The sequence below is a fragment of the Dendrobates tinctorius genome, unplaced genomic scaffold (assembly GCF_039654945.1).
Source record: "Dendrobates tinctorius isolate UK_male_01 unplaced genomic scaffold, ASM3965494v1 ptg000036l, whole genome shotgun sequence".
Lineage (NCBI taxonomy): Eukaryota > Metazoa > Chordata > Amphibia > Anura > Dendrobatidae > Dendrobates > Dendrobates tinctorius.
The window spans coordinates 15134371-15161494 of NW_027361704.1; the positions used below are offsets into that span (position 1 = coordinate 15134371).

Below are 27124 nucleotides of genomic sequence, written 5' to 3' on the forward strand. Positions count from 1 at the left end.
AAGGTATAGCTGACTCCTCTAGTTTGGTCACGTAGTGCAAAATTAATCTTTTTTTATCTTTAGTTATATATTATTTTGCATTCAGTGGATTAGTGCAATTAATTTTGCTGCTTGTGTAATTAATAGATACTACTGCTGGCCGGGTATTTGTATGTGTGATTTTTATATTTATAACTAGAGACTACCCCTTTAACTAGGATCTTCCCTTTTTGCCATTGCTCCATGAACCACATTCGTTCTTTTCTTAGGTATAATTGACAATGTATTTCATAACAGCTAATTATGAACCATCTCAATATTGGAACCTCTTGCAGTCAAAGCCACTGAGCACATTTATAAACCCTGACCAGTGAGTGTATAGACCTTCAATTATATAAAATGTTGATTTGGAGCAGTCTATTTGGACAGTCTATTTTTTTTTTAAATTCGTTTATTGAATCATAAACAGGTGCACAATACACATATTGGTACATGACGTTAAGCATAATACAAAATATGCATGTTTCCTATGACATTAAAAAGTAAAGTAAAATGTACACACCAGTTATATGCAAATAAAATAAAGCATAATGCCTATTAAATCACAATGACCTTGTGTTGTTATTCCAGCGATGAAATCTACCTAAGTTCTAAACCATGACTATTACTACAAGAAAAAAAAAACTAAAACTATTCCGCAGCCTACTTTCACTTAATTAGCTATTTATTATGTGACATCTCCACTCTACAGAGTGAGGTGAGAGGAATTCCAACTCTCCCAAATCTTTTCAAATTTACCTGGGCATCCTCTGTTCTGATACAACGTACGTTCATATGGGATAACTGAATTCACTAAATTGACCCAGGATCCAAGAGAAGGAGATGAACCCCCCATCCATCGCAATGCCAGAACCTTCCTTGCCATAAATAGTGTCTCCCTTAGGAAAATTCCAACATATTGACCCCATGTCTCCTCGTCCCATACTCCAAATAAACAAACCAGCGGCTCAAGGGGAACAGGAGCTTGTACCAGAGATGTCAATAGTGATGTCACCTCCCTCCAATATTGTGCAACGATAGGACAACTCCAAATCATATGGATAAAATCTGCATCTGCGGAATGACATCTCAAACATTCCGATGATTGGTATCGGCCCATCTTAAAGAGTCGAGTTGGAGTCAAATATGATTGGTTCATAATATGTATCATCATGTTGTTAACAGATGGAGATACTCTGATCGATGACTCTAGAATTTCTTCCCATTCCTCTTCCTGTGTATCTGGGATGAGCCTTTCCCATTTCTTCCTAACAGAGTCTATGGTAGATTCTGTCCCCACTGATAGCATATACGTATGCAGAGAAGAGATGAGACCCTGGGGGCCCTGTGATTTAAGGATCCCTATCAAAGGTAGAGACGAGATAGTGCTATCCAGACCCATACATCTCATGTGTGACTGAAAAGCCGACCTTAGTTGTAAATAACGAAAGAACTGGGACCTCGGGACATTGCGAGTAATCTGTAATTGTTCAAAAGAGATCAAAGTTCCATGATCATACAGATCGCCTATCGTAAAGACACTATACTGAGCCCAAAACTCGGCAGATGGATGTTCAAGTAGCATCAGGAGATAGCCATTATTCCACAGGGGCATCTCAGCCACAATATCCGCAAACCCAACCACTTTTTTGATCTGTTTCCATATTGATCGTACTAGACGGAGCAGGGGCAACAATCGCGAGACACTGGCTTTCCTCATTTCCAAAAAACCCAGCGGGCAACTAATTTGTGCGGCATGAAGTAGATGATCTTTAGAATTAGGGAGGCGGCCGCCAGGCATCCATGTGCTTATGGCTCTGGCCTGCCCAGCCAGATAATACAGAAAGAAATCTGCTAACGCTGCCCCCCCTACCCTCTTGGGTCTCTGCAGAGTGGAAGGTTTAAGCTTAGGCCTGTTTTTTCCCCAAATAAAGGATGTGCTTAGCTGGGGAGTAATATCATTTTAATTAAATTAATACGTCCGGCTACAGACAGTGGAAGTTTACCCCAGATCGTAAATTTAGCTTTGACCATCTCCAATAATGGAGATATGTTAAGTTGTAAATCCAATTTACTGTCTTGAGAAATATGGACACCCAGGTATTTAAAACTGGTTACAATGGGTAATGAGGAAAGAGTCTCAAGTCGTGGCATTGGAGCATGGGAGAGAGGCATCAGAGCAGATTTCTCCCAATTTATATATAGGCCAGAATATTTACCAAATTTATTAATAGCAATCACTTTTGTCAGGGTTTCCCCTGCTTTGTCCATAAATATCACCATATCGTCAGCATATAAGCCTATGGTGTCTGTCCGATCCGCTATCTCTATACCAGCTATATTAGGGGAAGATCTTATGCGAATTGCCAATGCCTCAATAGCAAGAGCAAACAGAGCCGGGGAGAGGGGGCACCCCTGACGAGTTCCCCTATGCAGTGAAAATGGCTCAGATATGGAATTATTTACAATGACCCGGGCCTTGGGTTTCATGTATAAAATACTGACCCATTTTTTAAATTTATCACCAAAACCATACCTCTGCAAACATGCCCGAAGAAAAGGCCATTCTAAAGAGTCAAAGGCCTTGGCTGCATCAAGCGATGCCAACGCCCATTCGTTGTCCGGTACCAGAGAACTATATTGGACCACCGACTGGACCCGTCTAATATTAATGGAGGAGCTCTTACCAGGCATAAAACCAGTTTGGTCAGAGTGTATGAGGTCCAATATGACTGAGTTCAATCTTTTGGCCAAAATTTTTGTAAAAATCTTATAATCTACATTTACCAATGATATGGGTCGATAAGATCCACAATCTAGAGGGTCCTTCCCCTCTTTTTTAAGAACTATTAAATTGACCTCATAAAAGAATTCCAGCATGCAACCTCCCTCCCAAATCTCACGAAACACCGTCAACAAAAGGGGGGCCAGTATTTCCTGGTATTTTCTATACAGTTCAACAGGAAATCCATCCGGCCTAGGGGCCTTTCCAGAGGCCATATCCCTTATGGCATCCTCCACCTCTTCCAAAGTAAACTCAGCATCCATAAAGGCCTGTTGGGGAGGGCTTAGTGTGGATAACGCCATATCTGACAGATAATTTAAACACTCCGGGCCATCACTATCAGTTTTAGAGTTATACAATGAACTATAATAATCAGAGAAGAATTTCAGAATTTCTTCAGTTGACGAAACTAAAGTACCATCCGGACTGCGATTATGCAAAACTGTATTGGTTGTATTATGTTGTCGTACTAAATAGGCCAAAAATTTACTTGCTTGATTCCCCATCTCAAAATAAGATTGCCAGGCAAAAAATAACTTACGCTTGGTTTTAGTGTCAATATATTGAGTATATAGCCTTTGAGCAGTCAACCACTCTACCCTATTATTATTTGTTTTATTAGCTATGTAGGCTGCCTCCGAATCTTTCAGACATTGCTCCATCTCGCCAGCCCCCCCCGATGTCACCTGCTTAATATAAGAGATCGTAGAGGATAAACAACCCCTCAGATAAGCTTTAAGAGTATCCCAAAATAGATTAATATCTCTGGGTTCAGAGTGGGACGAGACGAAGCAACGCAACTGATCGATCGTTCTATCTGGTGATTTTATCAACTTCAGCCAAAAGGGGTTCAGGCTCCATGTTGTCCTATTAGTCGATAGCCCATATTTAAGCTTAAGAACAACCGAACTATGGTCCGAAACCCCCCTGTTGCCATGTTCAATACTATCAACCCATATTGCTAGGCTGCTGGATCCAAAAATGTAGTCCATATGGGACAGAGAGCGTTTAGTGGAGGAATGGCAAGTATACTCCCTCGTCTCAGGATGACGTATTCTTCATAGATCCAGCCACCCACTACCCGCCATAAATTGCGATAGCTGGGAAGCAGCCAAGGGGAGGGTCCCATTCTGTACTCCATCACCCAGTCTCTACCTATCAAGATGATTATTCATAACCAAATTAAAATCTCCCATACAAATGACATGGGCATCCGAGTAATTCAGGGCAAAACTCAATGCCTTCTGGATAATTGACATGTTGGCCGGAGGAGGGTTGTAATTACACAAAATAACATATTTCTGAGAGTTGATCAGCGCGTGCACAAACACAAACCGTCCTTCAGGGTCTTTCCGGGACTCTCTGATCTCCCACCGAACATCTTTATGTATTAACAATGAGACTCCCCTCGAGTAACTAGTGTGAAAAGCATGTATAAACAACTGTACCCACGGCTTCTGCACACACCGAACCGTATCCCTAGTCAGGTGTGTCGCATCCAGAACCACAATATGAGGGCAATATTGTCTAATTTGTGAGAACACCTTGATTTTCTTTCGGGGGGGTTTTATTCCTCTGACATTCCAGGTCATACAAGTCAGCTCAAAACCCATTCCCGCCTATCCGAATATGTTGCATCGCGGTACCCAAACAGAGTGCAGAGATATCATCTAGAGAATAAAATTGGCATTGGCTGTGGCATTTACCTAAATAACTACAAAAACTACAACCCTTGAGAAAGAAAAAACAAAACAGGAACCTAATAATATAGGAGCATAGTCTCTCGCCCCTATCCAAAAATAAACAAGGGGATACCTTCACTGCACACAGTGTCCAGTATTGTTGGTAATTGGATACTCGCCGAGAGAGCTCTAATTAGACCTTTACCCAAAAGGATCTCAATCAACAGTCGCCATATCAGGGTTCCTTCGCTGGGGATCCCCCGTGGGATCGGAGCCACCCAGTTGCCTCCGCTGGATCCGTGAAAAACACGGAAGTACCTCCGTGAACAACTCGGAGCCAGGCCGGATATATCATTGAATATATAATGTTTCTGTCTCTGAGACGCTTCTTAATCTCGATGAACTGTGCCCGCTGCTTCTGCAACTCCATGGAGAAGTCCGGAAAAATGGATATTACAGCATTGTTAAACTTGATGGGACTCTTTTTAGTCGTGCGAGGCGCAGAATGGCATCTCTGTCCTTATAATTGAGGATGCGTGCCAGTAAGGGCTGAGGTGGGGCTCCCGGAGGCAGGGATTTTGTAGGGACCCTATGAGCCCTATCATTGGCAAACACAGAGGAGAATTTATCTCCCAGGGAGGTCTTAAGCCAATCCTCCAGAAACTGCTCAGGGTGCTGACCTTCCGAGCGTTCAGGTAGACCAATAATGCGGATATTATTTCGGCGCATCCTGTTTTCCAAATCGTCCGCCTTTTGCTTCCAAGCATTCATAGAATCCGCCACCTTCGTTAACTTGGTCTCCATAGGCGTAATGGTATCTTCCACCATGGACACCCTCGTCTCTACCTCCGTAATATGTCCCTTCATGGCCTGCATATCCTGGCGTAGTCTCCCCACACATCCTCTATTTTCTCGGCCAGGGATGTCTTGGTCAGAGAGAGAGCCTGCATCAGTTGCTCAGATGCTTGTTTTAGAGTCATTTCCTCCTGCTCCATCTCTTCCTCACCCCCAGAAGAGCAATTTTTGCGTTGAATTTGGGAGGAAGTATTCCTATGAGGTCGTGCACTTTCGGAGGGATCAGGTCTTGCAAACTCCCTTAGCTTTTCTGCCGCTCCCGGCCCTTTAAGTCGACTCATGGCCAGCTGTAATGCAATCTAGCCAATTAGCCAGAAATGCACGTCTCGGACTCTTGCCACCACAGAGGGCAGTCACAGCAGGGCTATTAATGGATTATAGTTCAGATCATAGAAAGGTGGCTATATGGAATTATGAGGGCAATGCGCACTGATCCAGAAAAGGTCTTTGCGGCCAGGGGAAGGAGAGGGGGCCCCTCACAGACATCAGCAGCAGGGGAGGGTTCTCAGAGCCTCCCTCTGTAATGGCGCTAGCCGGCGCAGTGAGGATGGAGCTGAGGGGAAGTATCACGCAGGGCCCAATCTTGCAGGGCACTCACCGCGCGTCCCCTCTGTTTATCTGCCGGTGTCTTCACTGCCCGAGCAGCGGAGCAGCAATGTAAGTCGGCGCCGCGGCTCTCAGCAGCTGAGCCGCGCGTCCCAAGATGGCCGCCGCCTCGTGGAGGAGTAGGATCAGCCACCCGCTCCAATCTCCCCAGCCGCCCGCTTACAAGAGCCACCCGCCTTCCTGCGGGGCACCGGAGGGATCCCGACGTCCAGGGGGGTCCAAATGGCCGCAGGTAAGCTGCATAAAAGGGGGTCCAGAGTCAGGATATTACAGGATTTTGAGGAGCTCTCTCTCTGTAAGCGTCCTCTCTTGTCTGCTACATAGCCACGCCCCCCCTGGACAGTATTTGGACAGTCTATTTGGACAGTCTATTTGGACAGTCTATTTTGGCGTGTTGATTCATTTTTGGCAGCTGTGTAACCAAATTGAGATGATTAAATAAAGCGTAGTTAAGATAAAATGTAGAGCACAGTAACTAATGATGTAAAATATAGAATGTAATGCCAAAGCAAACCATCATTTAAATGTCTTTTCATCTTCTTACCACATTAGGTAAGATATTAAGATTACCCAACCACCACCCATTTCTTCATACTCAGCATAGAACTGCTATTCTGAAAATAATTGAACAATCCTGGATTTTACAGGAGTATAAAAACAGAAAACTCCTCAATCTCACCACAAGAATAAACTATATTGAATTTTACCCATAATATTCATGATAAACTATGGATTAGAGCAAAGCAGCAAGATTGCAATATATTTAGTCAGCTATCTATTTAATATAGAGCAGAGACACAGACGACACAAATTGTGTGTTCCCAGGTTTGGTACAAAATTAGAACGCTACTTTGTAAATGACTACATCCATCTTATTAGTAGAAGCGCATACTGTTAGCTCATATCTGTTATTACTGTAACACTGCGAAAATGAATGCCTCAGTCCAGGATAACCAAAACTCCATTAATGGTATCAGCCCAAAATAGGAAAGCTCGTTATGGCGTTGTCAGCCATACAAGTCCGCTTCTTCCTGGACTTCATGCCCACAGCAGAGACTGCATGCACTACAGTATAATAGTCTCAGGTTTTGTATATTCTGCTTGGTGCAATGATAGTAATGGAGAATACCTTCATACTACTGGCTGCAACACGTTAGTAGAATATGGCTGCAACACGTTAGTAGAATATATGTGATATGCAAATATCAATGTATGAAACATCTGTAGGGGTAATATAGCCATGTATTACACAGGCAGAAGAGTGTTAATTCTTGTAGTTTCTGTCCAACTAGCATTGTCCTCTCACACATATTTCATTATCGGGATGCAGAGACAATGAGGATTTGGGAGTTAAAGTTCATGGTCTCCTAAGCGTTCATTAAACAATATCAATGGGACAGCAGAGGTTCTCCTCATCATATGACATTATTGATTTTCTTCATAAAGTCACTTGGTGCTAATTATTCCTCTGCCATCTATATTGATCAAAAGGGAGGTCTCCATTTGACTTGAGACCTCATTTCAGTAAGATTTATGGCCAGTCTGTTACCTTTGCACTACACTGTCTGCAAAGATTTGGATAACTGCTGTGTAAAGGCCTTTCAAGAATATCAAACTAATGCTTTATGGGCTTAAAAAAAGAGAGTGGGGATGGATTAGCAAGTGACTTAATTCTAAGAAATTATATAGCAATTGTCAGATGACTTGCCAAATCACATCCAAGTACACAATAATGATGGAAATCGCGCTTCTTCCATAATCTCTTTAAACCAGCATGACTACAGTAACTGAGAATTGAATTAGCACGAAGCTTTGTGAAGAATTAAGGAGTAACTAAATACCAAAAAGCTACATAGCAATAGTAATATGATTTACCAAATATATAACCTTTATTGAGGATTGAATTAGTATGACAGAAAATGGAAAGCTGTGGCACCATTATACCATCATAACATCCCACTCTACAGTTCAGTAAAATAGTTTTCACTTCAGCAGTTCATATAGGCAGAAAATATGACTGTAAATAGAAAAATATACCACAAAGATAAACTGGGTGGGAAACTAGAACAGAAGAGTATAAAAAAAATCATAAGTGTCCACAAACGTTTGCCGCCTTCTTGCCATAGGCAGTAAGGATGCTGTGTGTGATACATGTGGGTGATCCACTATTCATGGCTTTTTACAGTTCTGCTCATCGTTATTGGCATCCATGAAGTTTAAGTACATAACGTGGATCTCCTGAAAAAGAATGAATCAAGTTAAAGTCTTTCTTTTGCATAGAGCACTTGTGTTAAACACAAAAGAGCAAATGATAAACAATAATGTAAAACAAAAAACAATGGGAGGGAAAAATAGCAAAAACCTAAAGTTTGCGGTGACACTGGTATTGGCACCCTTTACATTAAATTAGTATGGAAACACATTTAGACTCGCCTGTGATAAATCACAAATGAGAATCACCTATGATTAATTGTCGGTGCCCATGTGACATGAATTAGCCAATGAATGATGATTTCAGTGTTTTTGGTGATGACAAACTGCTATTATTAGCAAACACAAGATGTCCAAAGGGTATAAGGACATCTCCAAAGACCTTGGCATCCCAGTTTCAACAGTGCACAATGTTATTAAGAAGTTTGCCAAGCATGTAACGATCACAAACCTCCCTGGACATGGGGAAAGAGGAAAATTGACAAGAGATATCTTTGAAGGTTGGTGCGAATAGTGGAAAAAAACACAACATCAAACATCCAATGACCTGGGGTCATAGTTTCAAAAATACCATACGCCGCACACTAAACCAAGCAGAGCTTTATGGGCGAAGGCCAAGGAAGAAACCATTGCTGATGAAAAGACATAAAAAGGAATGAGTGATCTTTGCCAAATAGTACCTTGACAAACCACAATCCTTCTGGGAAAAAGTTCTGTGGACAGATGGAACCAAAATAGAGCTTTTTTGCAATGTAAAGCAGCAGTTTGTTTACAGACGGAGCAATGAAGCTTATAAGGAAAAGAACACCCTACCAATAGATAAGCATGGTGGGGTATCCATAATGCTGTGTAGTTGCTTTGTTGCATCTGGTGCTGAAGGCCTTAACCATTTCACAGGAATCATGAAATCAGAGAATTATCAAGAGATTTTAGAGAAAAATGTCCTACCCAGTGTACGAAAACTTGGTTTGAGTCAAAAATCATGGGTTCTCCAGCAGGACAATGGACCAAATCACACATCCAAAAGTCACAGGACTATTCGAAAAAGAAAAAAATAGACTGTTTTAAAATGGCCAGTAATGAGTCCTTACCTCAATCCCATTGAAAATATTTGAGGTGAGCTGAAATCTGCCATTGGGGAAAAGAAACCTCCCCCTTCAGCCTTTCACAGCTTACTAACTCTCCTACTCATGAAGACGGAAACTCCCTCGATCTGGTATTCTCCCGGCTTTGCTCAGTGTATGATTTTACCAACCTTCTTTCATTCTCTGTCAAGAACTCTCATCCTGCTCAGGACCACCAACACTTTCCACACTTATAGAAATATACTTGCCATTAACACCCAGAAATATATGAAGAATTTGCAATAATCATTGGCCCCATTCTCCTGCCTCTCATGTCCTGACTCTGCATTGAAACATTCTAATGAAACACTGCAAAATGCCCTCAATGAAGCTGTATCTCGTATACATAGAACAATTCGGCACAGACGGCGACAAACCTGGCGTGTGCTGCAAACAGGTGCCCCAAACGTCTATGGAGAAAATCCAATCTGCCCGAAAAGATTTCATCCATTACAAGTTTATGCTTAAAACCTACAACTCTGCCCTACACCTCTCCAAACAAACATATTTCAACACCCTCATAACCTCACTATCCTAAACGTCTCTTTGACCCTTTTCATTCCCTACTCAATCCAAGAGTACAGGCCCCAACCACGGATCTCCTTGTTGATGATCTGGGCAATTATTTCAAAGAAATAATTGACCATATCCAGCAGGAAATCTCCCAATCCCCTCATATTATGCATTGTTCCCCCTCCCCACTGCATCTAGCTCACTCTCTGTCTTTGAGCCAGTCACGGAAGAAGTAGTGATCAGGCTCCTTGCATCTTCTCGTCCTACTACTTGCACCAGTGACCCTATTCCCTCACATCTCCTCCAGTCCCTTTCCCCTGCTGTAACCATTCACCTAACAAAAATATTCAACCATTCCCTCTCTCTTCCTGTATCTTTCCCTCCTCATTTAAACATGCCATCATACATCCATTATTTAAAAAAACATCCCTCCACCTTAACTGTGCTGCTAACAACAGACCCGTCTCTAATCTGCCCTTCATCTCTAAACTCCTGGAATGCTTGGTCCACTCCTGTCTAATCTGCTATCTCTCAGATCACTCTCTTCTTCACCCTCTTCAATCCGGTTTCAGCTCTTTACACTCAACTGAAACTGCACTCACTAAAGTCTCTAATGATCTACTAACAGCTAAATCTAATGATCACTACTCCCTGCTAATTCTCTTGGATCCCTCTGCAGCATTCAACACTGGATCACCAGATCCTCCTCACTATGCTCTGCTCCATCAGCCTCAAGGACACTGTTCTCTCCTGGTTCTCCTCCTACCTCTCTGACCGCTCCTTCACTGTATCTTTTGCTGGCTCCTCCTCCTCTCATCTCCTTACTGTTGGGGTTCCTCAAGGATCAGTCCTAGGCCCCCTCCTCTCCTCCTTGTATACTGCCCCTATTGGACAAACAAAAGGTTGTTGCAAAGTATTGACACTCGCCGTCTTAAAATTCCAATGCTTAATTCGGACATCTTAAAATAGCAGAGGCAAGAGAGTTATTGTGCTGGATACAAAATCAGGACAATAGCTGTGTGTGCTTCTACAAGTCCTTGGGCAAATGGGAAGTGACGAGGCTCTTATACAATGAATGCAAGGAGCTGCCCCACTCTGTACCATTAACCCCTGCTTTAGATCAAATGAACACACAAAAAAAATGTTTTGACAAATAAACAAATTAAAAAAAATCAATAAAAAATGGTTGAACCTAAGAAAATAAATTACAAAAATATAGCCATATCTACCTTGTCATAAACAGCTGTCGTCCTGATTTTGTATCTCTCTCTCTCTTTTTTACATATGTATGCTGCAGAACTATGGACTTTTTGTGGATGTGCACCCGGTCTATTTGAGATAGGTGTCTCTCAGTAGTCACGTTTGTGCAGTACTTGTTATCACGGAGTACACAGGGGCTGTGTCGCATTCTATTTTCTTTTGTGCAGTGATGCAAAGTATTGCTTTCATTGCTCTGACCAGCCATAATGCAATAAATCGGGTGTTCATCCCGTTTCCTCATAGACTGTAAGCTTGCGAACAGGGCCCTCATTCCTCTTGGTATCTATTGATTTATGTGATTATTGTTCTGTAATGTCTCTTATTTTCTGTACAAGTCCCCTCTAAAATGTAAAGTGCTGTGGAGTATGTTGGAGCTATAGACATTAAATTATTAATAATTAACCCTGCAAACATTCAAGAGCTGCATTGGAATCGTGGGAGAAAATACCAGCTGAGAAGTGCAAGAAGCTTATAGATGGCTACAAAAAACATTTGGAGGCTGTCATCAATGCCAAAGGGTGTGCAGCCAAGTATTAATTAGGAGTGCAGTATTTCTATTTTATTATCTTTTCTGGGGCTGTGAACATTAGTGCACTGAAAGTCTGTTTAAAAATCTTCTTCCTCTTTCTTCTCATGTTTAGAGACTAATAAGGAACATCATACTGGAGAAAAGGGTTCAATATTTCTGTTATTGGTGTAGTCCCCAAATTTTTAAGTGTGTACTTGGAGCTAAGTTATATGTCATATAGTTCTTTCTACTGGGAAAGTGAGTGTAAAGAGCCTGAAAGAAATTCAGCTGCACCACCTAGTGGAATATTTGTTTGCCAAATTAGTATGCCAAAATCACAGAAGAGATTCTTGGAGACATACTATGATGTATATAAATGTGTATTTTTTTGTTACAGAGAGCACTTAAATATTTGTTTTCAATTTTTTCTACAAAACTGACAGACAGGAATAATTTAGAAAAGGTTGAAAGCCATCATCCTAGAAAGTTGGTTGAGTCCCTTCCATATAGCTAATACTTGAGAGTAAAAAGAATACTTAGCGGGGAATCAAATGTACAATCGGCTTTTGCTAGTCTGACCGAGAAATTTAAGAATAGCAATTATCAGGCAAATATTCTGAATACATGTGAAAACAGGGCAAAGGGATGGATCAGTGAATTGCTCAGTAAAAACAAGCTGGAAAAACTTCTTTAACTCCTTCACCCTGAAACCTGCTTTCACCTTCCTGACCAGGCCAACTTTTTCAATACTGACCACTGTCAATTTATGAGGTCATCGCTTCAATGGATCCCACTGATTCCGAGACTGTTTTTTTCGTGACTTATTGTACTTCATGACAGTTGTAAAATTTATTTGATATGTCTTACATTTATTTGTGAAAAAATCAGAAATTTGGCAAAAATTTAGATAATTTTGCAATTTTCAAACTTTTATTTTTTTTGCCCTTAATTAAGAGTCATGTCACACTAGGTATTTAATAAGTAACATTTTCCATATGTCTACTTTACATCAGCACAATTTCTTAAACATCTTTTTTTGTTAGAAAGTTCTAAGGGGTAAAGGTTGACCAGCAATTTCTCATTTTTACAACAAAATTTGCCACACCATTTTTTTAGGGACCACCTCACATTTGAAGTGATTTTGAGGGGCCTATATGACACAAATATTGAAAAGTAACACATAAAAACTGCACCCCTCAAAGTGCTCAAAACCACATTCAAGAAGTTTTTTAACCCTTCAAGTGCTTCACAGGAATAAATGGAATGTGTAAAGCAAAAAATAAACATTTAACTTTCTTTCACAAAAATTTTCCTATAGACCTGTTTTATCTTACTTTTCCAAGGGTAACAGGAAAAAATGAACCATGCAATTTGTTGTGCAATTTCTCCTGAGCATGACGATACCCCATATGTGGGGGAAAACCACTGTCAGCTGTCATGTGTAGGAAAACATGAGGGCTCAGCGCTGGTGCCCACATGGAATGCAGGGACACTACATATGACGTACCTATACATCATAGGTTGTGAAGGGGTCCTACTCGGCACTCATTACCTGTAATATTTGCACCTGTTTGAATTTGTTACCTGTATAAAAGACACCTGCCACACACTCAATCAATCACACTCCAACCTCTCCACAATGGCCAAGACCAAAGATCTGTCTTATGACACCAGGGACAAAATTGTAAATCTGCTCAAGGCTGGGATGAGCTATAGGACAATAGGCAAGCAGCTTGGTGAGAAGGCAACAACTGCTGGCACAATTATTAAGCAATGGAAGAAACACAAGATGACTGTCAGTCTTCCTCGGTCTGGGGCTCTCTGCAAGATCTTGCCTTGTGGGGTAAGGATAATTCTGAGAAAGGTCAGGAATCAGCCCAGAACTACATGGGAGGACCTTGTCAATTACGTGAAAAGAGCTGAGACTACGGTCTCAAACATTACCATTAGAAACACACAACGCCGTCATAGAATAAAATCCTGCAGGGCACAAAAGGTCCCTCTGCTCACACCAGTACATGTCCAGACCTGTTTTAAGTTTGCTAATGACCAGCTGGATAACCCAGGGAAGGCATGGGAGAAGGTCATGTGGTCAGATGAGACCAAGGTAAAACTTTTTGGTATCAACTCCACTAGCCATGTTTGGAGGAGAAAAAAAAGGATGAGTACAACCACAAGAACACTGTCCCAACTGTGAAGCATGGTGGGGGAAACAGCATACTTTGGGTGTGCTTTTTTTGCTAAGGATACAGGATGACTGCACCATATTGAAGGGAGCAACGGGGATGTGGAAACCACAAATTACGACCAAAAGATCCATTAAAAAAATATCTTTATTGAAGAATCATACAGAACGGGGCAAAGTGGGGAGACACATACAGGGGAACAAAGTGCTACAGTGCAACGGACACGTGACCAGCCCTTAGCCAACGTTTACAATGTCAAATTCTACAAAATAAATTGATGCACATCATTCCTATAGCCTGAAGAGGCCTGGTGAGCCGATTATCTTCCTGTTATTACAGTGTATAAATTAGTGAATATTAATGGGCTACATTATATATGGGCAACTACAGATATTCAGGGCACATCCTCGCCACTATAACAAACCCAAACTACAAGTACCCAATTAGAAGATAATACAATGACCATATGTAAGGTCTAATATCCACCATGTGTGTAACACATAATCCGCCCACCAACACGCTGGTGGACGCCACAAGGCAGAGGTAATTACCTGCAAAAGGAATGAATGAGAGGCCAGGGCAGTCAACGCGTCACCCCATATTGAAGGGAGGATGGATGGGGTCAAGTATCACGATATTTTGGCCAACCACGTCCTTCCATCAGTAAGAGCATTGAAGATAGGTCTTCCAGTGCGACAATGACCTGAAAAACACAGCCAGGGCAACTAAGAAGTCGCTCCTTAAGAAGCATTTCAAGGTCCTTGAGTGGCCTAATCATTCTGCAGACCTGAACCTAATAGAAAATCTTTGGAGGGAGTTTAAACTCAATGTTGTCCAGTGACAGCCCCGAAACCTGAAAGATCTGGAGATCTGTGCGGAGGAGTGGGCCCAAAGCCCTGCTGCAGTATGTGCAAACTTGGTCAAGAACTACAGGAAACATCTGACCTCTGTAATTGAAATCAAAGGATTCCAAACCAAATATTAAGCTCTTTTTCTATTGTATCAAATACTTATCTTATGCCATAAATGCAGATTATTTATGTAAAAATCATGCAATGTGATTTTCTGTTTTTTTTTTAAAGATTCTGTCTCTCACAGTTGAAGTGTACCTACAATAAAAATTACAGACCTCTCCATTCTTTGTAGGTTGGACAACTTGCAAAATCGGCAGTGTATCAATTTCCCCTACTGTATATTTTAAAATGTATATATGATTGTTTTGTAATTGAATTACCTATTTCTATGACTATTGTATACTATTGCACACTCGGAATGAAACTTTGCCTTGTCACCATGAGTCAATAAACCACTTGAAAATTGAACTTTGGAGTGCTACTTTCATCTTTTATGAAAATAAGTTGAGGTTTGGTATTGCCTGGATGGTCTTCCACCCACTATAAAACATTGCATTAGTTATAAATGACCTAATATTCCATTCCCAATCTTGGATATTCCATAGGAATAAAGCAGCCTCAAGTATTTGTGTATGTTTCGCTACACAAATTCCTTTTTGGAGTTCTATGTTTACTGGGAATCTAACACCTGATTCATGTTGTCCGAGACCTGCTCTGTTATTGCAGACATGTCAGTTTTACTCTGAAACACTGCAGCTTATCAGAGAAAGAATACTTTTAAAAGCCGGCCAGGGACTATATGACTTAGATGAGTAGTCGAAAAGGCAAGTGCCTGGTACATTCTCTTGGCATAGTTTACACTGACTGACAAGTCTATCTTTCACTATACATACAAAGAGGGATGGACCTGTCCGTGTATGGGAGGTGGGTGGGAAGAAGCCATCAAAGACCTGTATTTTGAACTGGTCATTAAATTTGTGTTAATTTTGCATTGCCTGTGACCAACTTTTAACCCCTTCATGCCAAAGTCTGTTTTCACCTTCCTTTTTCAGGTCTGACCAGTATGACTTCATGTGGTACTTCATGATAGTAGTAAATTTAGGTCGATATAATTTTTGCATTTATTTATGTAAATATCGAAAATTTGACAAATTTTGAAACATTCACAATTTTTGAGCTTTGAATATTTATGAACTCAAAACAAAGTCATACCGCACAAGATAATTAATAAATATCATCTACCACATGTCTACTTTATGTCAGCATCATTTTTGAAACCTATAATTTTTTTGTTAGAAAGGTTAAATGTTTAGCAGTAATTTTTCCATTCTTCCAACATAATGTACAAATCCTACTTTTTAAGGGACCACTTCATTTTTTAAGTGACTTAGTTGATCTTATATGTCAGAAAAACAAGACCCCATTGTAAAAACAGTACCTTTCACAGTAAAACTGCATTCAAGAAGTTTAACCCTTCAGATGCTTCACAAGAATAATAGCAAAGTGGAAGAAAATAATTAAAAATTGCGTTCCCCCCAAAAAAATGTAGCTTTAGCCACTAATCTTTCATATTTACAAGGATAACAGGAGAAAATGGATCATCAAATTTTTTGTCCAATTTCTCTCAAGTACACTGATGCCCCATGTGTGAGGAAAACTACTGTTTGGGCACACAGTAGCGCTCCAAAAGACGTGCTGTTTTGGAAAGCAGACTGTGCTTTTTCCAGGCACCATGCTGCATTTGTTGAGTTCTTGTACTGCCAGAAGAGCAGTAACACGCCAAAAATGGCCACAACACTTAAGGAATTTACCTATTGTTGTGGGGAGCATTTTTAACCCATAGCTGCTTCAAGGAACTTTGAAACATTGGACCATGAAAATGAAATATTACATTTTTTTCCCCTAAAATGTTAATTGAGCCCCCAGTTTTTCATTTTCACAAACTTAACAGGAGAAAATGGATCACTCAATTTGTTGTTCAATTTCTCCTGAGTACGCCGATGCCACATATGTGGGGGAAAACTACGGTTCTGGCACACAGTAAAGCTCTAAAAGAAATAAGTCCCATTTTAAAAAGCAGACTATGCTTATATGGTTTCCGGCCACCATGATATATTTGTAGAGCCCTGTTACTGCCAGAAGAGCAGTAACCCCCTTCCATAAATCACCCTATTTTGCAAACTACAGTACACCCCACAAGGAATTCATCTTGGGGTGTTGTGAGCATATTGAACCCACAGATGCTTTACACAATTTTATAACATTAGGACGTAAAAATGAAAACTTATGTTTGTTCCACAAAAATGTTGTCTTACCCTCAAATTCTTAATTTCACAAGGAATAATAAGAGGAAATGAATCCAAACTTTTATAAATCAATTTTTTCCAACTACAGCAGTACTCAATCTGTGGTCAGAAACTACTATTTATGCACACGGCAGGGCTTAGAAAGGAAGAATCACTATTTGGTTTTTGGAGCACAAATTTGTCAGTAAAGCACCAGAAATCCCCCAAAAGTGACCCCATTTTGCAAAAATATATTCAGGGAAATCATGTATGGTTTTGTAGTAATTATTTTGACCCCAATGGAATTTTCCAGAAATTAGTGCACAATGGACGTATCAGAGTGAAATTTGCAAATATGCCATTTTATTGTCTAATGCACACTGCCAGGGCTGTGCTTCTGGAGACAGGTGCCACATAGATTGTTAAAAGGGTTGTCCAAGACCTAACAATTGATGACTCATCTCAGTATATGATTGGTAGAGGTCAAACACGTCCGCCATCAGTCGAAACTGCTACAGCAGCCCGAACTAAGGCTAGGTCCACACTGCACTTGTGTACAGTACAGTGTTGGATGCATATCCTCGAGAGGTATGTACCCATCGGGATGGATCCTAAAGCATCTGTCCATCAAAGGGACCCACTGGAAAGACATACTGCATTGTATACATTTCTTTGTAGCATCCACCTCTGTATAGGAAAGTGCAGCCTGCTGCACTACTATATACAGTTACATAAATGCATGCCAGCCAGACGGAGGCTGAAATATCACACTTTTAGCCTGTGTCTGGTGAATAGTTGAACCTGGTAACGTTATAGTATACCTCTGGAAAAGTTTCCAGACATATACTGTAGGTTAAATGCATGAGTGCAGTGTGCACCTAGCCTAAATGATGTACGGGCTATGTACAGCAACCTTGTACATTGCTTGGTGGCTGCTGTTTAAATACTGCAGTATTTTCACTTCAGTGGGAGACCAATCTCAGTACTTGTCTGTGTAGGTCTGCTGTGTTCTGCCTGTATATTGATTAGGTCCGGCTGCTGCCAGAGCAGTTTTCGGCTGATTGGTGGGGATCCGACAGTAGCACACCAACCTGGCTAGCAAATAAATAATAAATCCCATTCACATCCAGAAGAGTGGGATGATTTTTCGTCATTTGTGATCTTTATGCTGTCCATATGCAATCCGTTTTTTTACTTAGCAGCTATTAAATGATTGGTCTCATCAGGGGAAATGCTGAAGACTTGTATCGGAGTGAGGTGGAAAGAATATGTGACTGGTGTAAAGCCAATAATCTTGTACTCAACACTAAAAAAAACTGCTTAGATGGTTGTGGATTTTAGGAAAGATCAACATGAGATACTTCCAATCTACATCCATGACGAAGTGGTTCTTAGGGTCACAGAGACCAAATTCCTTGGTGTTATCATCTCTCATGATCTTAAATGGGGGAAAAACGTGGATGCTGTTATAAGAAAAGCACAACAGAGGATGTTCTTCCTGCGTCAGCTGAAAAGATATGTTTTGTCTAAGAATCTGCTGATCTTATTCTTTAATGCTGTCATCAGATCTGTGATTTGTTCCTCTCTGATAGTCTGGTATGGGGGAGCCACTGCGCATGACAAACTCCGCTTACAAAGGACTTTCAGAACAGCAGAGAGAATTATAGGTTCCCCCCTGCCTAAAATCCAGGATCTTTATGATAAGACTATTCGATCCCACGCATTGAAAATTTCATCCAATCCATCTCACCCGGGACACTCCTCATTCCAACTACTACCTTCAGGACGTCGCTTCAGAGTCCCCAAATGCAGCACCAACCGCCATATGAACAGCTTCTATCCACTCTGTTAAACAATTTAATCGTCATGTGTAGACTATATACTGTATCTGTCTTGTTAGATGTTACTTGTTGTATCTGTTGTTATATATTATGTTGCCTCTTTGCCACAAAGAATTCCTTGTATATATGTAATATGTACTTGGCGATAATAAATTTGATTGATTGATATATAGGATATCTGGGACTTTAAAAAAAAGAAAGGCATGTAGTTGCTAACAGAGGCAACTACTGGTCTGCTGTACCTGGCACAGGTCATTGACCACTCCTGCCAGAGATACAGCTACTCCCTGTCAACACAGCAACATTATCTCTTCCTGTTCGCAGAGCGGGACTTCTGGCGTCATGCTGATTGACAGCCGTCTTCCCCAATTAGGCAGCGGAGAGCCAGCTGTATGTCAGCATGACACCGGTAGTCCTACCCTTTCAACAGGAAGACAAACTGACGCTCTGGTCACGTGACTACCCGTTAGTGCTTAGGCACTTTTTTTTATTTAAAGCCCTTTAATCTTTTACAGGGCCAATTACAGTTTCCTCTGCTACAGAATTGTAATGTATCCATAAAAATCGGATGCCATACGGATGGTCGTTATCACATCCAACATAAGATATTAGTAGGGGCTTGTTTTTTGCTGGATGAGATGAAGTTTTTTTGGTGACATTTGGGAGTACATAATATTTTTTATTTTCTTTTTATTAAAATATTTGAGAAACAGAATGAACCCATAAAAAGCAATTAATGAATTGTACTTAATTTTTTTATAGACCTTAAACTATTCTGAAAGCTATAATTTATCTATTTTTGTGCTGAATGAGTTGTGTGGAGGATTGTTTTCTGCGGAATGAGTTAATATTTTTATTTGTGCCATTTTGGACTTCATAAGATTTTTTGATTGCTTTATTTCCCAATGTATGGTTGACAGAGTGAACAAAAATGCCATTCCCCCGTACAATAAAAGTGATCAGGCTACTTTATTCTTCGCATCATTATGATCACATTGTTATACAACCCCTGGCAAAAATTATGGAATCATCGGCCTTGGAGGATGTTCATTCAGATGTTTAATTTTGTAGAAAAAAAGCAGATCACAGACATGGCACAAAACTAAAGTAATTTCAAATGGCAACTTTCTGGCTTTAAGAAACACTAAAAGAAATCAAGAGCAAAAAATGTGGTAGTCAGTAAGTGTTACTTTTTTAACCAATCATAGGGGAAAAAATATGGAATCATGAAAAACAAACAAAAAAACACTCCAACACATCACTAGTATTTTGTTGCACCACCTATGTCTTTTATATCAGCTTGCAGTCTCTGAGGCATGGACTTAATGAGTGTCAAGCAGTACTCTTCATCAATCTGGCTCTGACTTTCTCTGATTGTTGTTGCCAGATCAGCTTTGCAGGTTGGAGCCTTGCCATGGACCATTTTCTTCAACTTCCACCAAAGATTTTCAATTGGATTGAGATCCGGACTAATTTCAGGCCATGACCTTTGACCTTATGTGTCTTTTTTCAAGGAATGTTTTCACAGTTTTTGCTCTATGGCAGGATGCATTATCATCTTGAAAAATGATTTCATCATCCCCAAACATCCTTTCAATTGATGGGATAAGAAAAGTGTCCAAAATATCAACATAAACTTGTGCATTTATTGAAGATGTAATGACAGCCATCTCCCCAGTGCCTATACCTGACATGCAGCCCCATATCATCAATGACTGTGGAAATTTGCATGTTCTCTTCAGGCAGTCATCTTTCTAAATCTCATTGGAACAGCACCAAACAAAAGTTCCAGCATCATCACTGATTCCCGATTCATCACTGAATGACTTTCATCCAGTCATTCACAGTCCGTGATTGCTTTTCCTTAGCCCATTGTAACCTTGATTTTTTCTGTTTAGGTGTTAGGTTGGTTTCAGACTAGCGCATTATACAGGCAGCGAATGGCGCCGCTAAGGCTAGTTTCACACTTGCTTTTTTTGCAGCGCGTTTTTCCCGCAAAAAAACGCATTGAAAAAACGCATACAAAAGCATACAACTGCTGCGTTTTTTTCAAGCATTTTTATGAGCATGCATGAAAAAAACGCAGCGTTTTTATGCGTTTGTATGCGTTTTTAGTGCGTTTTTACCGCGTTTGCGTTTTTTCCAAACATTAGGTGGCCCTCACACTAACCCAAACCATGACTTTACTAACCCTAACCCTGACCCTAACCCTAACCCTGACCCTAACCCTTAACCAAACCATACTTAACCCTAACCCAAACCCTAAACCCTAACTAACCCTGACCCTAAACCTAACCCTGACCCTAACCCTTAACCAAACCATACCCTAACCCTGACCCTAACCCTGACCCTAACCCTTAACCAAACCATACCCTAACCCTAACCCTTAACCAAACCATACCCTGATCCTAACCCTAACCTTGACCCTGACCCTAACCCTTAACCAAACCATACCCTAACCCTAATCCTAACCCTAACCCTTAACCAAACCATACCCTAACCCTGACCCTAACCCTAACCCTTAACCAAACCATACCCTGATCCTAACCCTAACCTTGACCCTGACCCTAACCCCTAACCCTTAACCAAACCATACCCTAACCCTGACCCTAACCCTTAACCAAACCATACCCTGATCCTAACCCTTAACCAAACCATACCCTGATCCTAACCCTAAACCCCCTTAACTAACCCTAACTCTAACCCAAACCCCTAAATTCCATTGTCTAAACTAATGGTAAAAAAAAAACGCATGTGCAAAAAAACGCATACATAAGCATGCCAATGCGCACATATGCTCACCATAGACTTATAATGGGTGTCTTGCTGTAAAAAAACGCATTGCGCGCGCATGTGTTTTTTTGAGGCAAGTCGGACGCACAAAAAATGCAACAGGTTGCATTTTGTGCGCCCGAGCGCATACCGCAAAAAAACGCATGCGCGGAAAAACGCGTACAAACGCATGTGTATGCGCACATAAGCGCATCCCATGCAAAGTATAGGAAAAAAAACGCATGTGCTATTTAGCGCTAAAATACCGCGAAAAAAACGCAAATGTGAAACCAGCCTAAGCCCCGCCCCCTGCCCGCCCCATCTGGTCATTTCCTCCTACTATCGCACACGGCTGCATGCGATTTGCGCACCCTATCTTTAGCCTAGGGTGCGCTGGCCACGCGCTAGTAGGATTTTTGCATGCGCTGCGCACTTTTGAAGGTGTGCCGAGCGCACCAAAATGCAACATGGGTAAGATAGGGTGCGCAGATCGCATGCAGCCATGTGCAATAGTAGGAGGAAATGACCGGATGGGGCGGGCAGGGGGTGGGGCTTAGCGGCGCCGTGCGCTGCATGTAAAATGTGCTAGTCTGAAACCAGCCTTAATGATGGCTTTCGTTTAGCTTTTCTGTATGTAAATCCCATTTCCTTTAGGCGGTTTCTTACAGTTCGGTCACAGACGTTGACTCCAGTTTCCACCCATTCGTTCCTCATTTGTTTTGTTGTGCACTTCCTGTTTTGGTGACATATTGATTTAAGTTTCCGGTCTTGACGCTTTGATGTCTTCCTTGGTCTACCAGTATGTTTGCCTTTAACAGCCTTCCCATGATGTTTGTATTTGGTCCAGATTTTAGACACAGCTGACTGTGAACAACCAACATCTTTTGCAACATTGCGTGATGATTTACCCTCTTTTAAGAGTTTGAGCATCCTCTCCTTTGTTTCAATTGACATCTCTCATGTTGGAGCCATGATTCATGTCAGTCCACTTGGTGCATCAGCTCTCCAAGGTGTGTTCACTCCTTTTTAGATGCAGACTAACGAGCAGATCTAATTTGATGCAGGTGTTAGTTTTGGGAATGAAAACGTACAGGGTGATTCCATAATTTTTTCCCTCAGAATTGAGTTATTCCATAATTTTTCCCCTATGCTTGGTTAAAAAAAGTAATCATTACTGACTACCACATTTTTTGTTCTTGATTTCTTTTAGTGTTTCTTAAAGCCAGAAAGTTGCCATTTGAAATGACTTTAGTTTTGTGCCATGTCTGTGATCTGCTTTTTTTCTATCAAAATTAAACAACTGAATGAACATACTCCAAGGCCAGTGAATCCATAATTTTTGCCAGGGGTTGTATATCATAGTTTTTTTTATGTTTTGCTTCTTTTGCACACTTAAATCAAATTTTAATAGACATCATTTTTGTGGGAAAGGATGATCTTTTAATAGATACCATTGTATTTTGTGTTTGGATTTTTTTTATCACTTTTTATTCTATGTTTTGTGTGTCAGTATGACAAAACTGAAACATTAACCATTTTAGAATAAGACATACCTTGTTGAAATAGTGCAACCTGTTTCACATTCACGCAGTCCATAGTTTGAGCTGAGTGAACCAGCTGTCAGGTTCCCCTTAAAATGAATGTATCGTCTTGATATTTCCACATCATTATATTTTTTCAGGTTGCATCATCAGATGAGCAATAAGCAGCGGTGAGGCACTGATAACAAATCAAAGTTATAAAAATAAAATTAAAGTGAGTAGGTCAGCACTGCCAATCAAAGCAAGTGAGAATATATGGGAGTTCCATGTGAATATGTCTGCCACTGCCGTCAGTTAAAGTGTAGCCGCATGTGGTGCTCAACAGACGTAAGGCGATTCCAAGAAGCAAAAAGAGAAAAATAACTGTGGACAGACAGGAAAGATATATATCTTTGCACCGTATTAGCCAGAAGAATATTTAGAACTGAGAGTCCTTTGTGGACAGACAGAAATTTTACCCTGCCAAGTGCTTGACAGTGTAACACGGCCATCGCTTTGCTTCTGAATAGTCTGTCAGTAAAGAACATTTTTAGCCACGGGATGAGTGCCACATTTTTTTTCCTTTTTGCTTCTTTAAAACAAAGTTATGATGTAGAAATGGTTTACCTGGAAGAGTGGTATTTTCTAAATGTTGGTATAGTTTATACTACTCTTAATCTAATGATTTTATACTTTGCTTTCAGTGTGGAAACTATCAATGATGGCCTATTTCATACTGTTGAACTTGTGATGCTAAATCAAAGTTTAAGCCTTGTTGTTGATAACGGATCTCCTAAAAGCCTCGGCAAACTCCAAAAGCAGCCTTCACTGAGCCTGAACACCCCCCTTTATCTTGGAGGTAAAGTTCTTCTGAATGATCATGTCACGGGCATGCCGATGAGCGCATTGAATGACACACCCTGCTGCCGGTGTGTGTTAAATGCTGCTGTCAGATATAAAGAGTGGTGTCTAATAGAGTTGACCAAATTTTTAAAAATTTGGTTCCGATTATGATTGGCGGCAAATACTGTTTTTGCAACATTCGCCGAACACAGACAGCCAAACATCATTGGAGTCAGTGGGAGTAGAAATGAACAATTATGTTCAAAAATGATCATCAAACAAAACTTCGGCACAATTAAGATACCACTATGGCAGAAATATGGAAAATTCAGATTCGGCGACCAATTCCGAACATATTCACCCAACTTTAGTGTCTATCAGATTAGCAGTCATGGCCAGCGTGCTGCTCCACCCACGGTTATTAGAGAGAGATGATGGCTGAGTAATTAATCCATCATCTGCCAGGAAAGATGCAGGCTCAGCTTACAAGCTCACATTAAAGACAAAGATGCACAGTTACATAAAATGACAGGTCCCTGGCATATGATTTTACTGTATATCATATGTCAGGAAGGGGTTACAATGATTGTCTGGTCTTAAACTACAAGTCTGCAGTCACTCTATGTAAGTCTTTACAACGCGTTCACAGTGTGCTGGGAGGATTCTCTGGTGCTGGCACTGGGAGCTGGTGGATATTTGGTCTCATGTACGTGATTTGCTGTGTTCCAACCACATTTCTAGTAGTCTGTATTTGGCATTGCTCAATACACTTGCATTGAGTGAGGTGGTGCCCATCTAGTAGGCACGTGACGTCATGTATGCAAAACACAGACTTATAGCTTAAGACCGGACTACCCCTTTAATGAATGTGCTTTTTGGAGCTACTCCTATGACTGTTTAATATAAGGAAAAATGTCAGCATTTGGCAATGCAATCTTCAATAAAAGTGGACAAAACACTGCAATGGATCCTTACAGACACTGAAGCCACAATGGCAGTCTGAACAGATTACAGATATACATTCTTTAGTACTGTGCTTTTGATGCAATAAACACAGAAAAAAAATCACAACCAAATTGTCAGGGCTATTATGAATAAATTCTGAAACAACATACGTGCTTGTATTATGTGATTGATGGAGCAGCATCAAAAGAGACAACTTCTTGTATCCATAAGTAGCGAACAGACGCATAGCTATAAGGTCATGGGACCTTGTGCAAACATTGAGCTTAGGCCTCCCTCTTAGGACCACTACAATAAAGCCAAAGTCTCACCACGCATGAATTTCTGCACATACAGATGAGGGCTCATATACACTAACATATTATGATTCTCTACAACCATCCCTACCATTCCCCCGTATGTCTCTAACTTTGAAGGGAGACACACGGTTTCTTTTCTGCCAGGTATCGTATATGTAGTTATTTAAAATAATTGTGGCCGCTCCGTTGCTTATTGCTCCATGTAATATTATGAAGGTATTTTAGAGGAGAATACCTCAGTAATATTATACCATACAGTACACATGAAAGATTGAAAGGCTATTTTGGCCATTCTAATATGTCCTTTATTCTCATGATTTTTGTAAAATTCCCCAAAAATTAATTTCATCAGACCCGTAATTTAATCCAAACCCCAAACCAAACAATAAAACTCATTTTCACCTCAGTCCAAAATAATTTGCACTCCTTGACATAAATGGTAACCGTTCATATATTCAGACCCCTTACGGGTTATCCAACTTTTATTTATGTATTTCAACAGCTACAAATGGTATAACAAAATAAGCAGTGACCACCTCTTTGATCCATTTGGCTCTCCAGCTTCAACAGTTCTCCTGTTCTTTGGTCAGCAGTCGCCATGTGAACTCTTTAGCCCATTATTGGAAATCCGTAAGTCTTTCATTAAAGCACAGCAGCAGCACTCAGGATGTCAGTAGTAAGCCATGTCACCACATTTGGCTGATTAGCTGAAGAGATCACAAGGTGGCCACTTGTAAAAGACCGAGCGGACTCCAAGAGCTCAATCGTAAGGGTATAAGTATTTTGTTTTATACCCTTTGCAGCTATTTTTAAATTGAAAGTTGGAAAACACAGTTAATATAACCCCTAATATATGAACACACTAAGATTAATGCAGACCCTAATATACTTCAGACTCAAGATCAGACCCAAAAATTCATTTAGTCCCAGAGCAAACACTAAATTTATTTTCTCTTCTTCTTTGATCGGCTATCAATCCCATGACATATCGGCATAGCATCCAGCATCATCTCTACCTGCAGGGAGGGCACTGTGGTTATCTTTCTTTATATACTGATATCTAAATTAATGATTCTGCTTGGCAAGCAAATATGCAATAATGTTGCAATATTTGTAATGTTACACTCATGGCCAAAACTGTTGGCACTCTTGAAATTGTTCCAGAAAATTAAGTATTTCTCCCAGAAAATATTACACACATTTTGTTATACAAAAAAGAACAGAAAATGATCTGGAGTATAACTTGAATAACATGCATGATGTAAAAGCATGATGTTTATTATTATTTAATGCACTTGCTTTTTTATTTCTTTATTTTCATTAGGGTATATGCACACATTGTCTTTTCTTTGGTTTATGTTTTGTTATACACATGTTTATTTCCTTTGTGTGTGATGGAACAACACAAAAAACAGGCACCCTCAACTTAATATTTGCTTGCACTCCCTTTGGAATTAATTACTGCAATCAATTGCTTTCTATAACCACCAACAAGCTTCCTATATCTCTCAACTTGAATTTTTGAAAGATGTCTTCTCCAAACAACAATTTTAAGATCTCTCCACAAGTGTTCAATGGGGTTTATATCTGGACTCATTGCTTATCACTTCAGAATGCTACAGCACTTGGTTTCCATTCATTTCTGGGTGCTTCTTGCAGTACGGTTGGGGTCATTGTATTGCTGGAAGGCCTATGACCTAGGAAGTAAACCCAGTTTTCTGACACATGGCACTACATTGCAACCCCAAATCCTTTAGTAATCTTCAGATTCAATGATGCCTTGCACACAGTCAAGGCACCCAGTGCCAGAGGCAGCAAAATAACCCCAAAACATCTTTGAACCTCTACCATATTTGACTGTAGGTACAGTGTTATTTTCTTTGTAGACCTCATTCTGTTTTCAGTAAACAATAGAATGGTGTGCTCTACCAAAAAACTCTATCTTGGTCTTATCTGTCCAGAAAACACTTTCCCAGACTTTTGGCCTACTCAAACACAT

The 27124-nt window shown here is 40.5% G+C and overlaps 1 protein-coding gene across 2 annotated transcripts in view; it reads left to right on the top strand.

Moving 5' to 3' along the window:
• Positions 1-27124, top strand: part of SLIT3 (slit guidance ligand 3) — a 1050869-nt gene that overhangs the window by 1006998 nt on the left and 16747 nt on the right. For both annotated transcript variants that reach the window (XM_073573732.1, XM_073573731.1), the window contains one exon: positions 23725-23879. In XM_073573732.1, coding sequence (XP_073429833.1) covers positions 23725-23879 — 155 coding nt within the window. The remainder of the gene's footprint in view (positions 1-23724; positions 23880-27124) is intronic.